The following is a 24,659-nucleotide window of genomic DNA, read 5'->3' on the forward strand; positions in this document are numbered from 1 at the left end:
AGCATGCACATGCACTGGACTTTGTTGCTTCTTAGTGTTTTGAGTAAGTTTGTTATCCAACTTCGAGTGTGTATGTTATGTTAGGGTGTATGTGTGTGTGTGTGTCGTGTGTGTGTGTGTGTGTGTGTGTGTGTGTGCGTGTGTGTGTGTGTGTGTGTGTGTGTGTCGCGTGTGTGTGTGTGTGTGTGTGTGTGTGTGTGCGTGTGTGCGTGTGTATGAGTGTGTGTGTATGTGCGGTGTGTGTGTGTATGTGCAGTGTGTGTGTGTGTGTGTTATGTATGTGTACGTGCGTGTGTATATATGTGTGTGTGTGTGTGTGTTTGTGTATCATATGTGTGTGTGTGTTTGTGTATAATCTGTGTGTGTGTGTGTGTGTGTGTGTGTGTGTGTGTGTGTGTGTGTGCGTGTATCAGCGTGTGACATCGCAAGGCTGACATGCCAGTGAGATATAGATGGATGTACAGAAAACATATTTTTATGCGCACCCGATTAAGGGAATGCTACTTGACATGCTGACATGATTGTCGCGTGAGACATCCCTTTGCAATTGCACATATACAGAGAGATAGTGAGAGAGAGAGAGAGAGAGAGAGAGAGAGAGAGAGAGAGAGAGAGAGAGAGAGAGAGAGAGACAGACAGAGAGAGAGAGAGACAGAGAGAGCGCGCACCCACACCCACACACACACACACACACACACGCACGCACGCGCGCGCACACAGACATATTATTCTTGACTGTTTGACCGTTTACATACGCATTACTTAAGACAGTTCAAGGGACACAGTGAAACGTTTATTTTGATACATTTTCACATGTTCTTTTAAAAATCAAAAAGCTTATTAAACACACACACACACACACACACACACACACACACACACACACACACACACACACACACACACACACCCAAACACACAAAAACACACACACACCCACACACAAACACACCCACACACAAACACACACACACACACACACACACACACACACACACACACACACATAGGCTTACATCTGTGAATTTCCTGAACCATAACATTTTATGAAGTATGCATAATATTTGTATGCAAGATATTTACATTATCAAGTTCCCAGGTGTCTTATCTCTATTATCAATATGTACGATATTTAGCGAGTTTGTGAATTATGTGTATTTTTAAAAAGCTACCAGGTTCCAGCACACCTTCATTTTATTCAGACGTGAGTGATACATTCTGACGAATGAAGTGTGAATAGAAAAAAAGTCTTCAAATGGAAGTGTATTTACCAACAATATGAGTAGAACATGTGTTAAAACTAGAAACACCCCCGAATTCGAACACATTGAGAAAAAGAAGTGGAGTGCCTGTTCAATGTGTCTTAGTATCGTAGATACGAAGAAAAGGGTTCCCCATGGCTCTCAATTACGGCTGTCAGTGCTCAGAGCGCTTACGTCCCTTTGTTATTCTCAATTCAATTCAATTCAATTCAATCAAACTCTATTGTCTGAATGTAACAAACAGAAATGTTTCTTTTGGCTAGTGTATAACAGAAAACGAGCAAAGGGTCGACAACAGAGTTGTGCCCCGTCATGACATATTCTCATATTTGATCCTGTAAAAATAAATCAAGGTCTTTAAAGAGAGCTTGATATATAGAGAGTCTTACAGCCACGGATTTAAATAAAAAATGAAGTCATTAACTACACACCTTCAGCAACAAAGACTGAGTCATTCAAGGGCCACTCCAGTTCTCGTACAACTCGTTGGGATCGTCGCCGTCCACGTGACCGGAAGTGACGTCAGCGGAAGTAGTGGTGGTAGAGCTGACGTTCAGCTCCATCTGCTCCGAGGTCATCTTCTTCTCCCTCCTCTCTCCCTCCCTCCTGTCTCCCTTCCGCCTCTCTCCCTCCCTCCTCCTGTCTCCCTCGCTTCGGTCTCTCTCCCGTCTCGGCTTCTTTTTCTCCACAGTCACTTCCTCGGGCCCCATCGATATGCTTCTGTTGATGCCAGGGTGGACGGTCTGGAGACTAGTGTAGCTGCCCAAGTCGCCCACAACGTCGTAGTTTTCCTCTTCCAATGCGTTGTCGACACCGTCGGGCGCTGAAAAGGGCGAAACAGGACAATTGCAAAGTGGATGCAATGAGACGAACACACGTAGAAAGTTAAATGAAGGTTTTATTTTGTGGGTATCCCGTCCTCTCACAGACTGATGTTCTAAGAAGGGTTTCACCCGCAACGAACTCCAATGTTCATCGTATAGACCACCCTGTGGTGTGTGTGTGTGTGTGTGTGTGTGTGTGTGTGTCTGTGTGTGTGTCTGTGTGTGTGTGTGTGGGGGGCTGTGTACATGCTTGTGTGTGTGTGTGCGTGTGCGCGTGTGTGTGTGTGTGTGTGTGTGTGTGTGTGTGTGTGTGTGTGTGTGTGTGTGTGTTCTGTAGTCTTTAACCTTCTGGTTTCTGGGGAGCAAACCATTAGAAATTTCTGAGACTCACCAGAATTGACGTCTTTCGTGGTACTGACGTCGCTGTTTCGCGTCTTCCTGTCCCTCGAGGATTCTCCATCCTCAACATCAGCACTGAGAACAATAATAGTCAACAAAAAGTGTCACCCTGAACTAAACATTGAAAGATTCCCGGATGATGTGCATTGTTTACAAATCACAGCAGATAGTATCTGTTAATTCAGTCATCAACAACAACAACATAATCAAACAAACAAGAAACAAACAGAGAAACAAACAAACAAACAAACACACAAACAAACAAGCAAACATACACGCAAACAAACAAACAAATACACACAAAGAAACAACAAACAAGCAAACTAACAAGTCTCAAGTCAAATTTCAGGTACAACGATTCGGTGTCGAAATATCATTTCATTACAATACTCTCACCGATTATGCTTGCTGTTCCATTTTCTGTAGAATAAGCAGACGCCAGTGATGACAATAACGACGATAATGATTACGAGGAGAGAAGTATCGCAGACCACAAATGCCAGCAACGTAGTGTAGTATGTACCTCTGGATGCATCCGAACCTGATCATCAGAAACATCAGAAGAAATTCAGTCGATCGAGAAAAAAATCCACAAGACACGGAATGAGTATAGAATTCAGTTCAACATTGGAAAACAGTTATCCAAAACCAATGAGTGTGAGAGATGTCGTAGAGATCGGCGGAGGGAGAGAGAGAAAGAGAGAGAGAGAGAGAGAGAGAGAGAGAGAGAGAGAGAGAGAGAGAGAGAGAGAGAGAGAGAGAGAGAGAGAGAGCATCAGACAGACAGACAGACAGACAGACGGAGTGGTAGAGAGTGAGTGCTCTAAAGATGTTTCAACGTAATCTTCCTGAAGGCAGCATTTATCACAAAACAAATGGACATCACATACGTGTTTCTCTTCGGCTCTTACAAACTATTCCACTAAAAGTCGAACATTCAAAATATGTTGTAATTATAAAACAAAGAAACAACAACACTCATGGAAAATGGAAACAACTGAACTCCATACTACCAAAGCCATAGGTCCCTCAAACGGCGCATTAGCACATACAGTGTCAGTGCAAGACTGCACATATGTATGAAAAGAGACTACAACATGTTCTTTTTTAAACTCCGACTATAAATCCCGAGAGACTTTCTTTTGCTTAGTGGGGCACTACTTGTAAGGGTATCGAAGATTGTCGAGAAAATTGCAATAACATACCGAAAACAGTAATTGTGAATCCTAGGAGTGCGTTTACACAAAGCTTCACACTGAATTCACCTCACTGTGCATCATGTTTTAACTTATACTAAACATTTTTTTAGTTTTTTTGTTTTTACATTTAGTCAAGTTTTGACTAAATGTTTTAACGTAGAGGGGGGAATCGAGACGAGGGTCGTTGTGTATGTGTGTCTGTCTGTCTGTCTGTGTGTGTGTAGAGCGATTCAGACTAAACTACTGGACCGATCTTTATGAAATTTGACATGAGAGTTCCTGGGTATGATATCCCCAGACGGTTTTTTTAATTTTTTTGATAAATGTCTTTGATGACGTCATATCCGGCTTTTCGTGAAAGTTGAGGCGGCACTGTCACGCTCTCATTTTTCAACCAAATAGGTTGAAATTTTGGTCAAGTAATCTTTGACAAAGCCCGGACTTCGGTATTGCATTTCAGCTTGGTGGCTTAAAAATTAATTAATGACTTTGGTCATTAAAAATCTGAAAATTGTAAAAAAAATGTTTTTTTTATAAAACGATCCAAATTTACGTTCATCTTATTTTCCATCATTTTCTGATTCCAAAAACATATACATATGTTATATTTGGATTAAAAACAAGCTCTGAAAATTAAAAATATAAAAATTATAATCAAAATTAAATTTTTGAAATCAATTTAAAAACACTTTCATCTTATTCCTTGTCGGTTCCTGATTCCAAAAACATATAGATATGATATGTTTGGATTAAAAACACGCTCAGAAAGTTAAAACGAAGAGAGGTACAGAAAAGCGTGCTATCCTTCTCAGCGCAACTACTACCCCGCTCTTCTTGTCAATTTCACTGCCTTTGCCATGAGCGGTGGACTGACGATGCTACGAGTATACGGTCTTGCTGCGTTGCATTGCGTTCAGTTTCATTCTGTGAGTTCGACAGCTACTTGACTAAATGTTGTATTTTCGCCTTATGCGACTTGTTTATAATTTAAGAAACATACATTGCAGCCAAGGAGTGTATAGTGGTACCTCTGTTTCAAGACCTCCCACAGTCTGAGAAATGTAGGTGTCGAAAGAGCAGGAGTCTTAAAATGGAGGTCAATTTATTTTTTTCTTCATCTTCTGCGTTCGTGGGCTGAAACTCCCATGTACACTCGTGTTTTTGCACGAGTGGAATTTTACGTGTATGACCGTTTTTACCCCGCCATTCAGGCAGCCATGCATACGCCGCTTTCGGAGGAAGAATGCTGGGTATTTTCGTGTTTCTATAACCCACCGAACTCTTGACATGGATTTACGGGATCTTTTCCGTGCGCACTTGGTCTTGTGCTTGCGTGTACACACGAAGGGGGATAAGCCACTAGCAGGTCTGCACATAAGTTGACCTGGGAGATCGGAAAAATCTCCACACTTAACCCACCAGGCGGCCGCGGCCGGGATTCGAACCCTCGACCTTCCGATTAAGAGGCCGACGTCTTACCACCCCGCCACAGTGCCCGTCCTGTCAATTTATTGACTCTATGAAGAAAACGTCTGAGGAAATTAGGCCTTATAGCAGAGGAAGTCTTGTAATAGACATCCCACTGTGCTAAATGATAATTCAACATTACCAGAGTCTGAAGTCTTCCCAGAATTTTCAGAACCAGAAGGTGAAGTCCTCGGCATACCAGAAGCTGGTGTAGGTTCCGTTGACAAAGTTTGGTAAAGAGTTTTATTGACGTCACGTGATGTTTCAAACTGCATCGTACTACGTGTAGCCTTGGTGACGCTGGGGGGGAATATAGGCGTAGGTCCTGTACCATTGCTTGTGCTTCCAGTGATGGTAGGCTTTCGTGTGGTGACGGTTAGCTCCCTCGCATGGGTAGCTGCTACTCTACTGGCACTGGCTGTTAAAGTGGTCAACGTCGTTCTGGTGCTTCGGCCAGTGGTATGGCTGTTGATGGCTGTCGAGTAAACTGTTGCTGTCAAATGTTAAACATGCAAAGAAATATTTGTTCTCTCATTGATCGTTTTGTTAGCTGGTTTTGTTTTGTTTTTCTTTCGGAATCTTTTTACATTTAGTCAAGTTTTGACTAAATGTTTTAACGTAGAAGGGGGAATCGAGACGAGGGTCGTGGTGTATGTGTGTCTGTGTGTCTGTGTGTGTGTGTAGAGCGATTCAGACTAAACTACTGGACCGATCTTTATGAAATTTGACATGAGAGTTTCTGGGTATGAAATCCCCAGACGGTTTTTTTCCATTTTTTCGATAAATGTCTTTTATGACGTCATATCCGGCTTTTCGTGAAAGTTGAGGCGGCACTGTCACGCTCTCATTTTTCAACCAAATTGGTTCAAATTTTGGTCAAGTAATCTTCGACGAAGCCCGGACTTCGGTATTGCATTTCAGCTTGGTGGCTTAAAAATTAATTAATGACTTTGGTCATTAAAAATCTGAAAATTGTAAAAAAAATTTTTTTTTTATAAAACGATCCAAATTTACGTTCATCTTATTTCCCATCATTTTCTGATTCCAAAAACATATACATATGTTATATTTGGATTAAAAACAAGCTCTGAAAATTAAAAATATAAACATTATTATCAAAATTAAATTGTCCAAATCAATTTAAAAACACTTTCATCTTATTTCTTGTCGGTTCCTGATTCCAAAAACATATAGATATGATATGTTTGGATTAAAAACACGCTCAGAAAGTTAAAACGAAGAGTGGTACAGAAAAGCGTGCTATCCTTCTCAGCGCAAGTACTACCCCGCTCTTCTTGTCAATTTCACTGCCCTAATTGCCGTGCGCGGTGGACTGACGATGCTACGAGTATACGGTCTTGCTGCGTTGCATTGCGTTCAGTTTCATTCTGTGAGTTCGACAGCTACTAGACTAAATGTTGTATTTTCGCCTTACTTTTGTTTTTTTTTTAAACACTTTTGTCAAAGTTGATGTGGAAAAGTATATTACGCGGACAGGAAAATTGAGTTTGACAAATCTTGCACTGTAAATACTGAACACCACTCATCTTCATCGTTAACATAATTATCATCCGATCGGCAGCAGTATGAGACAAAAAAGACCTCCCCAAAAAACACAAACAAACAAACAAACAAGCAAACAATGGGCAACTGAACCACGACAGTAAATTTGTTTTTACTCGGAGCTGTCAATCAGCAACAATTTTTCTATTAATTCATCAGGTAAGTCAATGTCTTAAAATGAACGATATATTAATACATGTGCTGGAACCGTTTTGCACTATATCTACAAAATCAAACAACACACAACAACAAGCAATAAACAAAATAACAAGCAAAGAAAAACTGGATTTAGAAGAAATTGAGAGCGCACGTTTACATTTTTAAGCGCACACACACACACACTTACACACACACACACACACACGCACGAAAGCACGCACGCACACACACACACAACAACAACAACAACTACAACAACAACAATAACAACGCTAGCACACATGGACGCAGGCACTTACATGCACATACACACATCCTCACGCTAGCACACTTGCAGGCGCACACACCTACGAAAGCAATTTACTCTCTCTCTCTCTCTCTCTCTCTCTCTCTCTCTCTTTCTCTCTCTCTTTTGCTCTCTCTCTCTCTCTCTCTCGCTCTCTCTCTCTCTCGCTCTCTTTCTCTCCCTCTCTCTCTCTCCCTCTCTCTCTCTCTCTCTCTCTCTCTCTTTTCCGACCTCTTTTTGTAGATAACTCTTTAATTTTTTTAATATTTAATTTTATCATTGTGTGTCTGTGCGTCCCAAGGACAGATTGTAAGAAAAAGGCATAGCCTTACATCTTAATCCTTGTAAAATAAAGTTCAATTCAATTCAATTCAATGCTCTCTCTCCCTCTCTGATGCTCTCTCTCACCCTTTTTATATTTAGTCAAGTTTTGACTAAATATTTTAACATCGAGGGGGAATCGAAACGAGGGTCGTGGTGTATGTGCGTATGTGTGTGTGTGCGTGCGTGTGTGTGTGTGTGTGTGTAGAGCGATTCAGACTAAACTACTGGACCGATCTTTATGAAATTTGACATGAGAGTTCCTGGGTATGAAATCCCCGAACGTTTTTTTCATTTTTTTGATAAATGTCTTTGATGACGTCATATCCGGCTTTTCGTGAAAGTTGAGGCGGCACTGTCACGCCCTCATTTTTCAACCAAATTGGTTGAAATTTTGGTCAAGTACTCTTCAACGAAGCCCGGGGTTCGGTATTGCATTTCAGCTTGGTGGCTTAAAAATTAATTAATGACTTTGGTCATTAAAAATCGGAAAATTGTAAAAAAAAATTAAAATTTATAAAACGATCCAAATTTACGTTTATCTTATTCTCCATCATTTGCTGATTCCAAAAACATATAAATATGTTATATTCGGATTAAAAACAAGCTCTGAAAATTAAATATATAAAAATTATTATCAAATTTTTTTTTTCGAAATCAATTTAAAAACACTTTCATCTTATTCCTTGTCGGTTCCTGATTCCAAAAATATATAGATATGATATGTTTGGATTAAAAACACGCTCAGAAAGTTAAAACAAAGAGAGGTACAGAAAAGCGTGCTATCCTTCTCAGCGCAACGAATACCCCGCTCTTCTTGTCAATTCCACGTGTTCTGTGAGTTCGACAGCTACTTGACTAAATATTGTATTTTCGCCTTACGCGACTTGTTATATTTAGTCAAGTTTTGACTAAATATTTTAACATCGAGGGGGAATCGAAACGAGGGTCGTGGTGTATGTGCGTATGTGTGTGCGTGCGTGTGTGTGTGTGTGTGTGTAGAGCGATTCAGACTAAACTACAGGACCGATCTTTATGAAATTTGACATGAGAGTTCCTGGGTATGAAATCTCGGAACGTTTTTTTCATTTTTTTGATAAATGTCTTTGATGACGTCATATCCGGCTTTTCGTGAAAGTTGAGGCGGCACTGTCACGCCCTCATTTTTCAACCAAATTGGTTGAAATTTTGGTCAAGTACTCTTCGACGAAGCCCGGGGTTCGGTATTGCATTTCAGCTTGGTGGCTTAAAAATTAATTAATGACTTTGGTCATTAAAAATCTGAAAATTGTAAAAAAAAATAAAAAATTATAAAACGATCCAAATTTACGTTTATCTTATTCTCCATCATTTGCTGATTCCAAAAACATATAAATATGTTATATTCGGATTAAAAACAAGCTCTGAAAATTAAATATATAAAAATTATTATCAAATTTTTTTTTTCGAAATCAATTTAAAAACACTTTCATCTTATTCCTTGTCGGTTCCTGATTCCAAAAATATATAGATATGATATGTTTGGATTAAAAACACGCTCAGAAAGTTAAAACGAAGAGAGGTACAGAAAAGCGTGCTATGCAGCATAGCGTAACCACTACCCCGCTCTTCTTGTCAATTTCACTGCCTATGCCGTGAGCGGTGGACCACCAGTATACGGTCTTGCTGCGTTGCATTGCGTTCAGTTTCATTCTGTGAGTTCGACAGCTACTTGACTAAATATTGTATTTTCGCCTTACGCGACTTGTACTCTCTCTCTCTCTCTCTCTTACTTTCTGCCACCCTCCCCCTCTCTGACTCTGTCCGTTTGTCGGTCTGTGTGTCTTTCTGTAACTCTGTCTGTCTATCTGTGTGTGTGTGTGTATGTATGTGTGTGTGTGTGTGTGTGTGTGTGTGTGTGTGTGTGTCTCTCTCTCTCTCTCTCTCTCTCTCTCAGTCTCTCTCTCTCTCTCTCTCTCTTACTTACCTGACACGGCAGCGAAGCAGGTAACCACTATCAGAAGCAATCCGCTGGAAGTATTTAACTTTGAAAACATGGCGAAAGGTTAAGCATGTAATGTTTTCTTTAATTAACTAACGTTGCTCAGGAATTAAGTCACATCTTTAGTTCACACTTTCTTTTCATGTCCGAAGGAACTAACTGAACATATAAAACATAGCAGTAAGAAGAACACAAATTCCAGCCTATCAGTATCACCAGAACGTTTGAACTGGATTGAAAGCATGAAAATGTGTGTGACCAATCCAAATCAAGGTTTTTAACCAGTTTTAAAAAGCAATGTGTAGACAGTCATCGCCTACAGTAGAACGGTTAATCTAACACGGAGTATTCTCCTATCCTAGGACTCAAAGACCCGGTCCCTCCCATGTAAACGGTTCGGACCCCTATCTCAGATCTGACCAGGATTCTACAAGGATAATTACACATTAGACACATATCAAAATTAATAACGTGGATATCTTCTGAGTGAGCTTTTAATTGTTTTAATTTTTTGTTGTTAGAAAATTACTTTTTTTGGAAAGCCGCTGGTGTTAACCGGCAAAATTAAACACGTTTAAATTTTTTTTTTGAGGGAAACGGTCAGGATGTAGAATTTTGGTATGTGACCAAGCGGAAGTATAGCCTTGTGCCATGTAAAAGCTTGGACTGGTCTGAGAATGAGATAACGCGCAGAGCAATATTTGCTGGAAGGACTGTTCCTTCGAGCGAGGTGTGATTAAGGCCCAAAGATAACATAAGATAAATTGAGAGGAGCATCCTACACGCCGTGCAGACACTTCCTTGTTCATCACAACTGATAAAAACACAAAACAACGAGGGACAAGGCAAGCCAAGGAAAAGTTTATTTTTGCACAGATACATTGTAAAATCAGGTCACAATATGATGGCTTAAATATGTCGAGTGAAGTACTGAGATAGCACAAACAGACCGCTAAACTATGCAAAACATTAAATGGAAAAAGCTAAAGAAACCAACAACAACAACAACAACACCACCACCACCACCACCAACAACAACAACACAAAACACCACCAACAACGCCCCCACCACCACCAACAACAACACCACCACCACCACCACCACCAACAAGAACAACACCGACAACAACAACAACAACAACAACAAAAACACGTAAGATTAACAGAAGGTTATTGCTAAGTCTCGGAAGAAAGTAGAATACTGTGCACCACCTTGCGGAAACCAAGCAAAAGCACAAAAACTGTGATTTGAATCTTCAAACCCCCTTTAAAGGTCTAGTATAAAAAGATAACTTTATTCAATGATTTTTTTATATAATTTTTTTTATACATGTAGCTTAAAACATTAATTTTTAGGCAGTCAAGATGCAGTGCAGTAAAGTGTTCTTTGATTGTTAAGTCACATCTTACAAGGCAAACACGTTTAGTCGTTGAGTACGCAAAATGCTTAAACGTAAGAAATGCGCATAATTATTAATTGAACAAATGAGAGAGAGACTTAGACTTAGACTTAGAACATTTTATTCACATAAAGGGTAGACATTTTAGGCCATAGGCTTAATCTTACAATGTGCCCTTTACATTCACACAAACACATATTCACGCGTGCGCCCGACTAGACTGAGAGAGAGAGAGAGAGAGAGAGAGAGAGAGAGAGAGAGAGAGAGAGAGAGAGAGAGAGAGAGAGAGAGAGAGAGAGAGAGAGAGAGAGAGAGAGAGAGAGAGATCAAATCAAATCAAATCAAATCAAATCAAATTTTGTTTTACGAGGGTTGGTTTAAACAAGATTTTATTAAAGAAATACAGGGTGGCATGTATATGCGATACAGACATTTGTGACCACACAACAAGCTAAGCTTATATCAAGTGTGGTTATAAATATGTACATCTAGATAGGAAATATTATTTCACGTGATGTCAAGGTCAGAGAATTGCTCATACCCTTATTAGAAATGTAAAACAGACAAGATACATTTTTTACAAAAAAAGAAGAAAAAAATATAACAAAAGAATTATCGGGGAGATATGAGTCGGTAAGGTGGGTATACAGGGGAGGGGGTGGGGAGGGGGGGGGGGGGTCAGAAAGACGATGACTGTCACAGACTTGCCAATTAAATGTTTCTGCAGCAGCAATAATTTCGTCCAAAGTGTTGTCCAAACTAATTAAGCTGAGGTTAGTCATGTGAATACACAGAAAAACCTTAAGCAAGATTCACTCAAGCTTGACTTTCAGTAAAATCGTTAAACAACATGACCTGCCAATAATCAGACACTGGATCATTAACATGGTGACCACTGGGTAATCAAAATCTATCACTTAACCTTATAAAACTATGTACCTTTTCGAATATTTCAATGTTTTCGGTAAGACGTAGGTTTGGCAGACCAAATAATAAACATTGTAAATTTTGATGATCATTCGGTAATGTGTGTATTGTTAGCCTTCGGACATCATCGTAATTGCTACAAAATAATAAATAATATTCAACATCTTCATTACGATATCCGCACTCACAAGTCGGGTTATCACTTAAGGGGCGTTTCATCATATCATCATTTAAATCGCTCATTTCTAATCTTAATCTACAGTGTATAATTCCTTCTTTTCTCTTACAATAATAATATTGAAGAGGAACTTTACTATCTGAACGACCTAGAGATTTTGTTGATTTGATATTGTCTGGTAGAGAATTCCATGTTCGGGTAGTGCTGAGAACAAATGACTTGTTATACAGTTCAGTTCTGTGTGGTGGTACGACCGGTTCAAGTGGGTTTCGTCTATGATAGGGGTTTACAGTCGAGACAAGAGGAGGCAATAAATCAGCTACGTTCTGTGAACATTTCCCGTGTACCATTTTGTGATACAAAATTAATTTATGTCTTTCCCGTCTTAGTTTTAAACTACTGAAGCCTGATTCGTCATATAATTTTTGGTGGCTTGTACCTTTAACTGCTCCGACAATTACCCTTAACGCCTCGAGGTGGAGATGTTCCAAAATGTTTGATAACCCTTCTGTACAACTGTCCCAGACGACATCGGCGTAATCAAAGTGTGGTAATACGTAAGATTTATACATAATTTCTAAAGATTTTCTACTAAACCTGTGCTTGTAAAATTTCAAACATTTAATCAATAACATTACTTTACTTGCAATACTGTTAATATTTCTTTCTTTATTTGGTGTTTAACGTCGTTTTCAACCATTGAAGGTTATATCGCGACGGACTGTTAATATGAACATTCCACTTACAATCATTTTGTAAAACAACGCCCAAGTGTTTGTGGTGGGCAGTGTCCTGAACATCAATGTCATTAAATGTCAAACAATCAAAATCACTATCACGTCGTTTAAAATTTAACAGTTCAGTTTTTCCATTATTAAATTTTACCTTCCAGTCATTGGCCCATCTACTTAATTCCTGTAAATCCGAGTTCAAAATGTCTTTACGCAATTGGGAATCGTTCATTGACAGGTACATACTTGTGTCATCTGCGAACAATTTTACAGTGGATTGAACATTTAAGACAATATCGTTTATATATATCAAAAACAATAGTGGCCCCAGCACAGATCCCTGGGGAACTCCAGCTGGTACAGTCTGTGGGGCCGACATGTGCCCTTTAACAACAACACTCTGTGATCGATCATTTAAATAACTTCTAATCCAACATAATAAGCGTCCTCTTATGCCAATGGCCTCTAATTTGTACAATAGGCCTTTATGCCACACACGGTCGAAGGCTTTTGATATATAAAAAAAATGGCTTGTGTTGGGAGTCCTTTATCAGCAGCTATACATAGATCATTGTAGGTGCAGAGTAACTGGTTTACAGTCGAGTCACCTGGTATGAAACCAGATTGCACAGGCGTTATTATGTTATTCAGCTTCACAAAATTAAAAATATGGTTGTGGACACACTTTTCAAACACTTTCCCCACACAGCTTAACAATGATATAGGTCTATAATTCAAACAACACATTTTGAATCCTTTTTTAAATTTCGGAGTAACATGTGCATATTTCCATAAAATAGGGTATTGTCCTTCGTTCAGGCAACGATTAAACAGCGCTGTAAGCGGTTGTGAAATAACGCCGATTGCTGCTTTAAGTAGCCTATTATGTACGTGGTCTGGGCCGCATGCTTCACTAATATCAAGACTTTTTATAATGTTAATCACCTCTTCGACGGACAAATTTAACTCACTCAATTCACAATCAAGGAAAGGAACAATCGGCAGGTCATCATGTTCATTATCCAGAGTGGCCTGCTGTACAAAAAAGTCGTTAAAGACGTTTGCCTTTCCTTCATTATCATAATAAATGTTACCGTTATGCTCATTAGGTGGTATTTCATCAGAACCAATTCCTTTCTTGTCCATAAACCGTTTTACAATGTTCCACCAATCTTTTTTATTTACATTGTCTAAGTTACATATTTTCGAATCTATTTCTTTGTAATGGTCAGTAATCCGTTCTCTTTTCTTGTCGGTTACGTAATTTCGTACCTCGCGAAATAATTGCCAATCTTCTGGTAAGTTTGTTCTCTTTGCTTTGGCAAGAATCCGGTTTCGTGTATTTATGAGTGACAAAGTGTCAGCGTTTATCCACGGCGCGTCTTTAGGGCTAACTGTTATCGTTCGGACAGGCATATGCTGTTTGGCGATGTTCATAAGAGTAACTGAAAAGATATCGGCGCAGTCGTCGATAGAGTTGCTTTCAAAAATTTCATTCCAATTTACATCTGATAAGTCTGCGCACAAATTGTGTACGTTTAACCTGTCATAATTATATACAGTTCTCTTAAATGGCTGCTGGGTCTTTGCGGTATTATGAATAATAACACATGGTACGCTATGGTCACTGCATATGGGTGCCAGTACGTCGACGCTCTTTACTAAATGGAGTGTTTGAGTTGAAATCAGGTCCAGACAGGTGCTACTGTTGTTCGTAATTCTAGTTGGCATGTTTACAATCTCATGCAATTGGAATAAATGTAGAATATCTACTAGGTGTTGTGGCTTAAAGGCACAGTGCAGCTCACAGCCTTCGTTTTGCGTTTTTGTTGCAGCTGAGTGCATTTACAGTTCAAAAACCCTCCTATGGTAGTAAAACAACCCAAAACTACCCAACGACGACATCTGTAAAGCTCGACAGTTTCTTGTTCACGCGAGTGCATAAATTAACCTAGTTATTACGTGGTGTTTGGTCGGAGTTCGATTCAACTGAGTGATTCCGGCCTCCATTTTGTTTTACACAAACTCATGATGATGTCTGACATAGTTTGCTAGTGACGTGTCTTTTTGTGCATGATGTGGTGATCTACCTGATCTAAATTTAGATCCAAAAATAGGTCAAGACCAGCCGGGTCCGAGTACGAAATTAATTCGTAAAAAAATCGCAGTTCTTGACTCTTTGGGTGCAAGTCAATGAAACTTGGTAGTTCTTCTAACGGATAGCTGCCTGAGGTATGACTAAAAGCCCCAGGGGCTCCGTGCACCTGGATTTGACAAGTTCAGTACCTTTAAGCAATATAAACGAGCTTCTTTTCAACCAGCCCTCGCCCAGAGAGGGACTACTACACTAGAGAGAGAGAGAGAGAGAGAGAGAGAGAGAGAGAGAGAGAGAGAGAGAGAGAGAGAGAGAGAGAGAGAGAGAGAGAGAGAGAGGGAAAGAGAGAGAGATAGAGAGAGATCAAGAGAGATCAAGAGAGAGAGGGAGATCAAGAGAGAGAAAGAGAGAGAGATAGAGAGAGATCAAGAGAGATCAAGAGAGAGAGAGAGATCATGAGAGAGAAAGAGAGAGAGAGAGAGAGATCATGAGAGAGAGAGATCATGAGACAGAGAGAGAGATCATGAGAGAGACAGAGAGACAGAGAGAGAGACAGAGACAGAGAGAGACAGACAGAACTCAGAACTTTATTACATAAGGATAAAGGTTTTAGGCTTAGCCTAATCTTCCAACCTGTCCTTGGAACATATACAGAGAATAATTGTAAACGAAAGCAAAGACTGCGCACATACACAGAGAGAGAGAGAGACAGAGAGAGAGAGACAGAGAGAGAGAGAGAGAGAGAGTCAGCAAGCCAGCCAGCCAGCCAGCCAACCAGCCAGCCAGCCAGACAGACAGACAGACAGACAGAGACAGCTGGTGAGTATTCACGCCCGGAAGCATGTGCCATTGCCTACATGGTGCCACCATAGAGATAAAGTCTATAACTCTGTGGGTGCCACCCCTGATCCCTCACAGCATCATGTTTACATACAACTTGTCTGGATTTGCCTCACTCTCAACAGCTTGCACACCCTGTCCCCTCGGAGACACGTTTCGCTCATATGCTTTACCCTTCTTCTGCCAAGAAGCTTTCCCCCTTCCCTTCTTCTGTGACCGAGAACCTCTGAGTTCGCCTGAGACTCCATCCGAAAGCGTCGCAGTCGTGGTGTTAGCATATTCGCCGACTGTAGCCAGGCTGCTGTAGATGTGTTCCGAGTTGCGATTGCCAGGTGTGTTGGTGTAGATTTCAGCAAGTTCTGTGAATTCTGTTGTGGCATCGCTTGTTTCTGCAACTGCATACAAGCAAAGTATTATGCCACAAACCCGTTTCTTTTGAATCTGATATGTGTATGATTCTGCAAAATGTACAGAATTTTGTTTTGATACATTCCATTTATTTCTTATAGACATTTTTCTGATTGTGTCTATTTTGCTTTGTGTTTTCTTTTGGCATCTACTTTATTTGTTCTTGTTGACAGTCGATGTTGTGGTTAATCTTGTGAAGGGGCTGGTGGTAAATGTGGTGGTGGTGTGCGTGTGTGTGTGTGTGTGTGTGTGTGTGTGTGTGTGTGTGTGGCCGGTGTGTGAGTGTGTGTGGCCGGTGTGTGAGTGTGTGTATGGCCGGTGTGTGTGTGTGTGTGTGTGGATATATACAGTGGTCGCCAGTTAATATGACCGCGGTTAATATGACCAGCCGCGTATTATGACCAATTTTACCCGGTCCGGAATTGTCCTTCTTTGTTATGTATTAGAAAAAGCCGCTTAATATGACCACAACGCCGCTTAATATGGCCACATTGTTTCGAGAAAATGGCAACAAGTTCACATCTTTTTCAGTTTGAAATCACTCGGGGGGAAAAAATACATACGATTTTTTTAAAAAGGCAAAAAGGCGTGCGATATTTTCTTTCTTTTTCGTGAATGAAACTAAAGTGATCAGTGATCAGTGCTCAGTGATCTCTAATGTCGCGATCATTATTCTCTCTCTTTTTTCCCCCGAGACTGAGCGGCATAAACGTGCGATCTTTTCATTATTTCCCGTGAATAAATCTAAAGTGATCACGAACATTATTCTCTCTCTTTTTGGCAAACATAGCACGAGCCAACCAATCTTTCAGTCTGATTCAAGAGAAACCAATGTCGAAACGAAAACGCCAAGATCGGACAGCCGAGGAAAAGCTAGAACTTATTGACAAATTTAAAGCTCTACCATCCTGTAGCATGCGTGAGAGTGCTGCACAGTTGGGCGTCAACAGAGGATTTTTGACAAACATTCTCAAGAATGAAGACAGCGTGAGGAAGGAGTGCGCAACGCAGGATTCACCGCAACGAAAGCGCCTACGACATGGAAAAGACAAAGATGTGGAAGATGGTCTTTTTCAGTGGTTCCAGAAGATGAGAGCAAAGAACGCGCCAATTCATGGACCATTGTTGTGTACAAAAGCAGAAGAATTGGCAACGGCTCTCGGACACACTGAATTCAAACCAACCGATGGATGGTTTTCTCGTTGGAAAGTTCGCATACGTCTCGAACAGTGAAAAGAAATCGGCCAGGGGGTTTAAAACGGCCAAAGACAGAATAACTGCGCTGGTGTGTTGCAACATGGTTGGGGAGAAAAACAGGATGATGGTTATTGGAAAGTCGAAAAAACCGCGCTGCTTCAAACACGTTGAACCAACATCTCTTCCTGTTGATTACCAGGCTTCCAAGAATGCCTGGATGACAAACCCCAATTTGGACCAGTTGGCTGTTGACGTTTCCTCTAACATCGGTTAATATGACCAGTCGCTTATTATGATCATTCTATCCCGGTTCCAAAGTGGTCATATTAACCGACGACCACTGTATATATAAAAACTTATATATATATATATGTTAAAACTTGTCTAAATTTCTAAATTCTTTCTTAATAAATATCAATTCCACACTTTGGCCTTAAAACAAAGTGTTTCCCTTCACAGATATCCCCTTGGGGTTGTCAGATGAGGGTAGTCTCCCATACCAACAGAAGCTACCATTCAGAGAGTGGTTTGCTTCTTAGTTGGATACCATGGGTTGACAACTCTCGCCATCAGTACCACCTGGCCACTGATGAGACACAATAGTGTCGAAACACGTGTCTGGTCTAAGTACAAAAACAATGGTCCTCCTCAGGACTAGATTACCTTGCGATACGTCCCCCACAAGGGGACTTTGCTATGTAAATATCGGTCCCCCTTGAGGAGGGTCTGATGCTCCCAATAGGCTGTCTGTGAAGGGAAACTTTTTTTTTCTCTCTCTTTCTCTGCTAAGAGATTTTAACAAATCTCGGAAGAAAGTCTCTGCTGACTTTCAATTGTTTCTTTCACAATTTCTGATGTTATATATATACATATATATATACCTATTCTGATGGACACGTGGGGGAATTCGGGGGCTGTGATTGGATGGTCTCTTCCGATCATCAAAGCATAAGGCTTCGGAAGTCGGCCATTTTTGCCAATATCCAAAAGCATATTGGCAATAACAAAGACACATGGTTCCGGTTTACCCGTTTGTACCACACGATGTTTCAATCGACAACAGCATACACTGACAACTTGAAATTCTTCTCGCGAATGTTTTTCAGCTTTACAAATGTCGATAGCATACCCTTTTCTGCTAACTTCCCGATGAAACAGGACTAAACCAATTATTTTCTGTCCCTAAACACCACAAAATGCCCAAAGTCGAAAGATGTAGTACAAACAGGGGAGTAAAACGGAACAGCCGTTTTTGTGTGCCTGAGTGAGCTCAGTTGCCGACTGACACAAACTTTCGCATTCGGCTTTTTTTATCTCGTAACTCCACACTAAATACCCCACTTCCCCTCTGAAGTATTGATGTACAACCCATGGCACTAACATTCATGTAGTCGTTTGTAACTGAGGTTGAAAAATTCGCTTCATGACGAGACAAGTATACATGCCATTCACCCAAACTGAAAACTTCGCTGCCGTCTGCTCGCGTTGTACGGATTAACTGTTCTCTTCTCCTCCCCTTGTTGCATCCTAGTTCTTTGGTTGTTTCTAGTTTTCCGTTGATGTTGTGTTTTGGTCTTCTTCATAAGTAGTCTTGTTCAAAATTAAAAAAACTCAAACTTCTTTTAACATTTAGTCAAGTTTTGTTGTTGTATACGAATGAACTAATACAAAGCTGTTTAACAGCTGTGTTGTCAAATCGAGTTTTTTTTTCCAAAGTCAGTGTGGCGCCTGCGCAAAACTAATGCGCATAAGTAACGGCGTCTGCTATCAAAACCTGAGATCAAGGCATCGACGCAAAAACTGTCATTTTGTAAGTTTGGAACAACAAGGTCAGAACAGCTATATAATCGCTATTGTACTTTCAGCGTAGCAATAGGGTCCGATATTTAGACTCGAACAAGAATAATGCGACTCGTCTTCGACTCGTCGGGATTATACTTGTCTCGTCTAAATATCGGACCCTATTGCTACGCTGAAAACACAATAGCTGTTAATATATATGTATATGTGTGTGTGTGTGTGTGTGTGTGTGTGTGTGTGTGTGTGTGTGTGTGTGTGTATATACGTGTGTGTTTGTGTGTGTATATATATATACGTGTGTGTGTGTTTGTGTGTGTGTGTGTGTGTGTGTGCTGATAAGTTGATGTTAGCTTATAGCAACATCATGCCCTTGAACGGCCAATCTCACAGGAAAAGATAACTCAAAATGCCATACCACGCCAACGCATAACGCATACGTTACCTTTACTTAATAGAAAGCAGTCAGTTTTAAGGAACGGGAGCAAACACACACACACCTAAAGTGTGGATGGTTACCTAAGAGGCGGCACTGGGTGTAGTGCCTTTCTAGTGCACTTGCACTACAACAGCACTGGGTGCAGTACTCGCTCCGGCATCGAAGAATTTTGCACTAAAAAATGCACAAAATTTGACCTATTTCGTCGCCTATAGAGGACGGAAAGAATGTCATTTTGAACATTGTTATGACATTCTTTCCGTCAAAAAAGTCAATTTAACGGTGTCAATTTAACCATAAGGCAACCATCCACACGTGTGGACGGAAAGAATGTCATTTTGAACATTGTTATGACATTCTTTCCGTCAAAAAAGTCAATTTAACGGTGTTAAATGAAGCGACCATCCACACAATTAGGTTGCCATCCAGAGTTTAGGTTGCCATCCACGTGTGGATGGTTGCCTTATGGTGATTTAGGCAACCAAACCTGTGGAAACATGGGTACACTCACACACATACACACACACACACACGCACACACACACACACACACACACACACACACACACACACACATACAAACTACCACCAACACTGCCACTACCTCACACTACGCACACGCACACTACTCAGACCCTGCGGCTTGTTTTCACCAAGTTGGTGGCACCCCGTTTTGTTACATGCACATCAGCCCTCAAAGTTATACAATATTCTCATGCACTCACTTATACAAAAGTGCAACGGTCTTTATTAATTTGTCATGCAATACCACAGAGGACCCCGGAGGGACGCCCTCGCTCCAGTGGCTGCTTTGTAGAAGGACCCGGAAGGCTGTGTGTAATTATACCCTTCACATGGGATAGTGTGACAGGCACAATGGTCCACTCACTTTCCTCGTTTTACAGGCTAGACGAAGTACGCAAAAAGCACCGCCGAGTGTAGTGATCTTCAGATTTTCACGCAACTTTCGAGCATCGTTTGTGAGAACAAAGTTAAGTGCTGTTCACATGGCAGACTTGCAACCAACTTTTCCCTAACTTTCAAGCGATTTTAGTCGATGGCAAGTCAAATCAAAATCGCTGGCCATGTGAACAGCACAAACGCGCAAACTAAGTTTTAAGCGGCGATTCTCGCCAGACAGTACCATTCGAGATTGTCCGGTCGTCTTCGTTGTTTTCCGAAGGGTTGGTTGGCTAGAGCTAACCAATCAGTAAGCGCGATAAGAAAAGTCTGCGCAAAATCTTTGACAAGTCACGGCCGAGTCGAACAGTGGTCAACTGAGTTTTGGAATCGCTGCTGAATCTGGCCTAAATCGAACCTAAATCGCTGGGGCCGTTCACATGGCAGACTTTTCGCCGACTTCGCCTCGACGGCTCGGGAAAGATTTTCAAACGACTGAAGTTGGGGAAAAGTTGGTTGCAAGTCTGCAATGTAAACAGCACTTTAGTTGGAATTTGTTGCTTATGTGCGCAGTAAGTAAATGGAGGGAGGAAGATGGGGGTTCGGAAAGGGGTGGCCGTTGGGGTTGGGCTCTTGGGGGATTGGCAGGTGCAGTTTCTTACCTTCACCTCTTTCAGTGTCGTGGGCACTTGCGTGTATTTGCTCATGTATATCAGGCCTGAAAAAAGGCGAAGTTTGATGAACGAAAGCGAATTACGGTACTGAGACAATGCGATGGTCTTCAGTTGTTTTTAGGAGTACAAACAACTTTTGAATGACAGCATAACCATTACAGAAATAACCGTAAATATGATCTTTAGTTACGTTGTTTTCAACCACACTTCAGTTATAAACGAAAGCGGTTACCTTTATGAGAATAACTGTCGACATGATATTCTATCCATTTACAGTTCTGTTCTTATATTGTGTCCAAGTAAACTTAATTATCTATTACGACAAAAGGGTCGTTAAACGAGGACGTCATCATCATCATCATCATCATCGTCATCGTCATCGTCATCATCGTCATCGTCATCAGCATCAGCATCGTCATCGTCATCGTCATCATCATCATCATCATCATCATCATCATCATCATCATCATCATCATCATCATCATCATCATCATCATCATCATCATCATCATCATCATCAAACACTGAATTGTTTACTTTCAAATTGTGCTCCAGCATATATAGTAGATTCACATTTGATTGATATCTTACCTATGTTCTAAGCCTCTGAGCTTTCTGCTGATGTAGATACCACAGACGACGATGAAGATAATCAGGACGATGATAACAACGGAGTGGACGATAACCAGAGCTAGCAGCGGGGTGTAGTTTGCATCTGTGTGACATTTGAATAAAGAAATAATCAACAAGTCGCGTAAGGCGAAAATACAACATTTAGTCAAGCTCAGTCGAACTCACAGAATGAAACTGAACGCATTGAATTGTTTCCGCAAGACCGAACACTCGTAGCATCGTCTGTCCACCGCTCGTGGCAAAGGCAGTGAAATTAACAATCCAGAAAAGCGCGGTAGCGGTTGCGATGAGGAGGATAGCACGCTTTTCTATTTCTTTATTCTTTTTAACTTTCTGAACGTGTTTTTAATCCAAACATATCATATCTATATGCTTTTGGAATCAGGAACGGACAAGGAATAAGATGAAATTGTTTTTAAATCGATTTCGGAAAATTTATTTTAATCATAATTTTTATATTTTTAATTTTCAGAGCTTGTTTTTAATCCAAATATAACATATTTATATGTTTTTGGAATCAGAAAATGATGAAGAATACGGTAAACGTAATTTTAGATCGTTTTATTAAAAAATAATTTTAATTACAATTTTCAGATTTTTAATGACCAAAGTCATTAATTGATTTTTAAGCCTCCAAGCTGAAATGCAATACCAAAGGTCGGCCTTTGTCGAAGATTGCTTGGCCAAAATTTCAATCAATTTGATTGAAAAATGAGGGTGTGACAGTGCCGCCTCAACTTTTACAAAATGCCGGATATGACGTCATCAAAGAAATTTATCGGAAAAATTCAAAAACAAATTCAGGGGATATCATACCCAGAAACTCTCATGAAAAGTTTAATAAAGATCGCTCGAGTAGTTTACTCTGAATCGCTCCACACACACACACACACACACACACACACACACACACACACATGCACGCATACACACACGCACGCACACATACACACACACACACACACACACACACACTCACACACATACACACACACACACACACACACACACACACACACACACACACACACACACACACATATACACCACGACCCTCGTCTCGATTCCCGGGGGGATCCCCCCTCTATGTTAAAACATTTAGTGAAAACTTGACTAAATGTAATAACAAGTCGCGTAAGGCGAAAATACAATATTTAGTCAAGTAGCTGTCGAACTTACAGAATGAAACTGAACGCAATGCCATTTTTCAGCAAGACCGTATACTCGTAGCATCGTCAGTCCACCGCTCATGGCAAAGGCAGTGAAATTGACAAGAAGAGCGGGGTAGTAGTTGCGCTAAGAAGGATAGCACGCGTTTCTGTACCTCTCTTTGTTTTAATTTTCTGAGCGTGTTTTTAATCCAAACATATCATATCTATATGTTTTTGGAATCAGGAACCGACAAGGAATAAGATGAAAGTGTTTTTAAATTGATTTCGACAATTGAATTTTGATAATAATTTTTATATATTTAATTTTCAGAGCTTGTTTTTAATCCGAATATAACATATTTATATGTTTTTGGAATCAGCAAATGATGGAGAATAAGATAAACGTAAATTTGGATCGTTTTATAAATTTGTATTTTTTTTTACAATTTTCAGATTTTTAATGACCAAAGTCATTAATTAATTTTTAAGCCACCAAGCTGAAATGCAATACCGAAGTCCGGGCTTTGTCGAAGATTACTTGACCAAAATTTCAACCAATTTGGTTGAAAAATGAGGGCGTGACAGTGCCGCCTCAACTTTCACGAAAAGCCGGATATGACGTCATCAAAGACATTTATCAAAAAAATGAAAAAAACGTTCGGGGATTTCATACCCAGGAACTCTCATGTCAAATTTCATAAAGATCGGTCCAGTAGTTTAGTCTGAATCGCTCTACACACACACACAGACAGACAGACAGACACACGCACATACACCACGACCCTCGTTTCGATTCCCCCTCGATGTTAAAATATTTAGTCAAAACTTGACTAAATATAAAAAGGGTCCCCCCCAAAAAAACCACAAAACAACAACACCAAATCAAACAAGACAAGAAGAGGCAAAAGTTATGTTACCTCGGAGTACCTACAAGTTTAGACCAAAGACATTTTCGGTAATTGTGGCCCAAGAAAATAATCCCTTGTAAAATCCTTACATTGCACTAAGTCTTGCAATTGAAAAGGACCAACATGCTTACGTATTTGTTACTGTACTGGCGAACACAATATATTAACGGACGGGTCAAACGCCAGTGATATTTAACACGGGAAAGGAATAACATATTGATAGCCTTCCATTTAAAACTTCAAGGAGATTATCGGGGATTTGACGCCCGACCAATCCGTCTTGCGACTGAGCGGAGCGACTGATGGTTTAAATTTAAGGCTTTGACTTTAGGCTTTTTACAATCTTGCCTGGAATGGGGTGTAATATCTTTCTCTTGGTTTTCTTCATTAACAGTGTTTTACTTTATGAGCCTTTCTGCTAACGCTTCATCAAACACAGGAAGAAAGATTTACAATACCTGAGTCTGGAGTATCTGTAAGCTGCTCTGTTGTTGTACCGTATCTTCCTGTTGTAAACGCAATTGTTCCTGATGTTGTAGCAGTTGTTCCTGTTGTTGTCGGGGTTGTTGTAGCAGTTGTTCCTGTTGTTGTCGGGGTTGTTGTAGCAGTTGTTCCTGTTGTTGTAGGGGTTGTTGTAGCAGTTGTTCCTGTTGTTGTAGGTCTTGTTGGTGCGGGGAGTGTTCCTCCCCCAGTAAATATTGTTGTAGCAGGGGTTGTTGTAGCAGTTGTTCCTGTTTTTGTAGGGGTTGTTGTACCAGTTGTTCCTGTTGTTGTAGCGTTTGTTCTTTCCCATGTAAATGTCGTCGAAAATGTTGTGTATCCGGAGGCTGCTGTTAAAACCAAGTGTTTGCACTAATTGATATTATTGAAAACGCGGGCTACTATTTCTTGCAACCTTGATGGGAATATATTCATATGCA

At 40.4% G+C, this 24,659-nt stretch overlaps 2 protein-coding genes across 3 annotated transcripts in view; both read right to left on the reverse strand.

The window, feature by feature from the left end:
* Positions 1 to 931: 931 nt before the first annotated feature.
* LOC138949131 (uncharacterized) lies at positions 932 to 10,503 on the reverse strand. Of its 2 annotated transcripts, none has more exons than XM_070320892.1 (5): positions 9,447 to 10,503; positions 5,294 to 5,644; positions 2,882 to 3,026; positions 2,478 to 2,560; positions 932 to 2,085 (listed from the first exon to the last, which is right to left on the reverse strand). In XM_070320892.1, exons 1-5 carry the CDS (start codon positions 9,514 to 9,516, stop codon positions 1,718 to 1,720), a joined length of 1,017 nt encoding a protein of 338 aa, XP_070176993.1. In that variant the 5' UTR covers positions 9,517 to 10,503; the 3' UTR covers positions 932 to 1,717. The 2 variants fall into 2 exon arrangements, with proteins under 2 accessions (XP_070176993.1, XP_070177002.1); XM_070320901.1 differs by having other exon boundaries at positions 5,294 to 5,626; positions 9,447 to 10,502.
* Positions 10,504 to 15,304: 4,801 nt separating this feature from the next.
* The window catches only part of LOC138949146 (uncharacterized), an 11,277-nt gene continuing 1,922 nt past the window's right edge, over positions 15,305 to 24,659 (reverse strand). Inside the window, exons 2-5 of the mRNA XM_070320910.1 lie at positions 24,198 to 24,569; positions 21,639 to 21,762; positions 21,036 to 21,091; positions 15,305 to 16,027 (exon numbers count right to left, since the gene is read on the reverse strand). Of these exons, the coding sequence (XP_070177011.1) occupies positions 15,705 to 16,027; positions 21,036 to 21,091; positions 21,639 to 21,762; positions 24,198 to 24,569 (875 nt within the window). The 3' untranslated portion in view covers positions 15,305 to 15,704. The remainder of the gene's footprint in view (positions 16,028 to 21,035; positions 21,092 to 21,638; positions 21,763 to 24,197; positions 24,570 to 24,659) is intronic.

The sequence above is a fragment of the Littorina saxatilis genome, linkage group LG1 (genome assembly GCF_037325665.1).
Source record: "Littorina saxatilis isolate snail1 linkage group LG1, US_GU_Lsax_2.0, whole genome shotgun sequence".
Lineage (NCBI taxonomy): Eukaryota > Metazoa > Mollusca > Gastropoda > Littorinimorpha > Littorinidae > Littorina > Littorina saxatilis.

Excerpts from the sequence above, each read along its gene's own strand:
- LOC138949131 (XM_070320892.1), bottom strand. The coding sequence starts at position 9,516 with ATGTTTTCAAAGTTAAATACTTCCAGCGGATTGCTTCTGATAGTGGTT. Across the intron at positions 3,027-5,293 it reads TGGGAAGACTTCAGACTCTG|GTTCGGATGCATCCAGAGGT; the intron begins GTAATGTTGAAT and ends TCTGATGATCAG. Across the intron at positions 2,561-2,881 it reads TGGAACAGCAAGCATAATCG|TGCTGATGTTGAGGATGGAG; the intron begins GTGAGAGTATTG and ends TATTGTTCTCAG.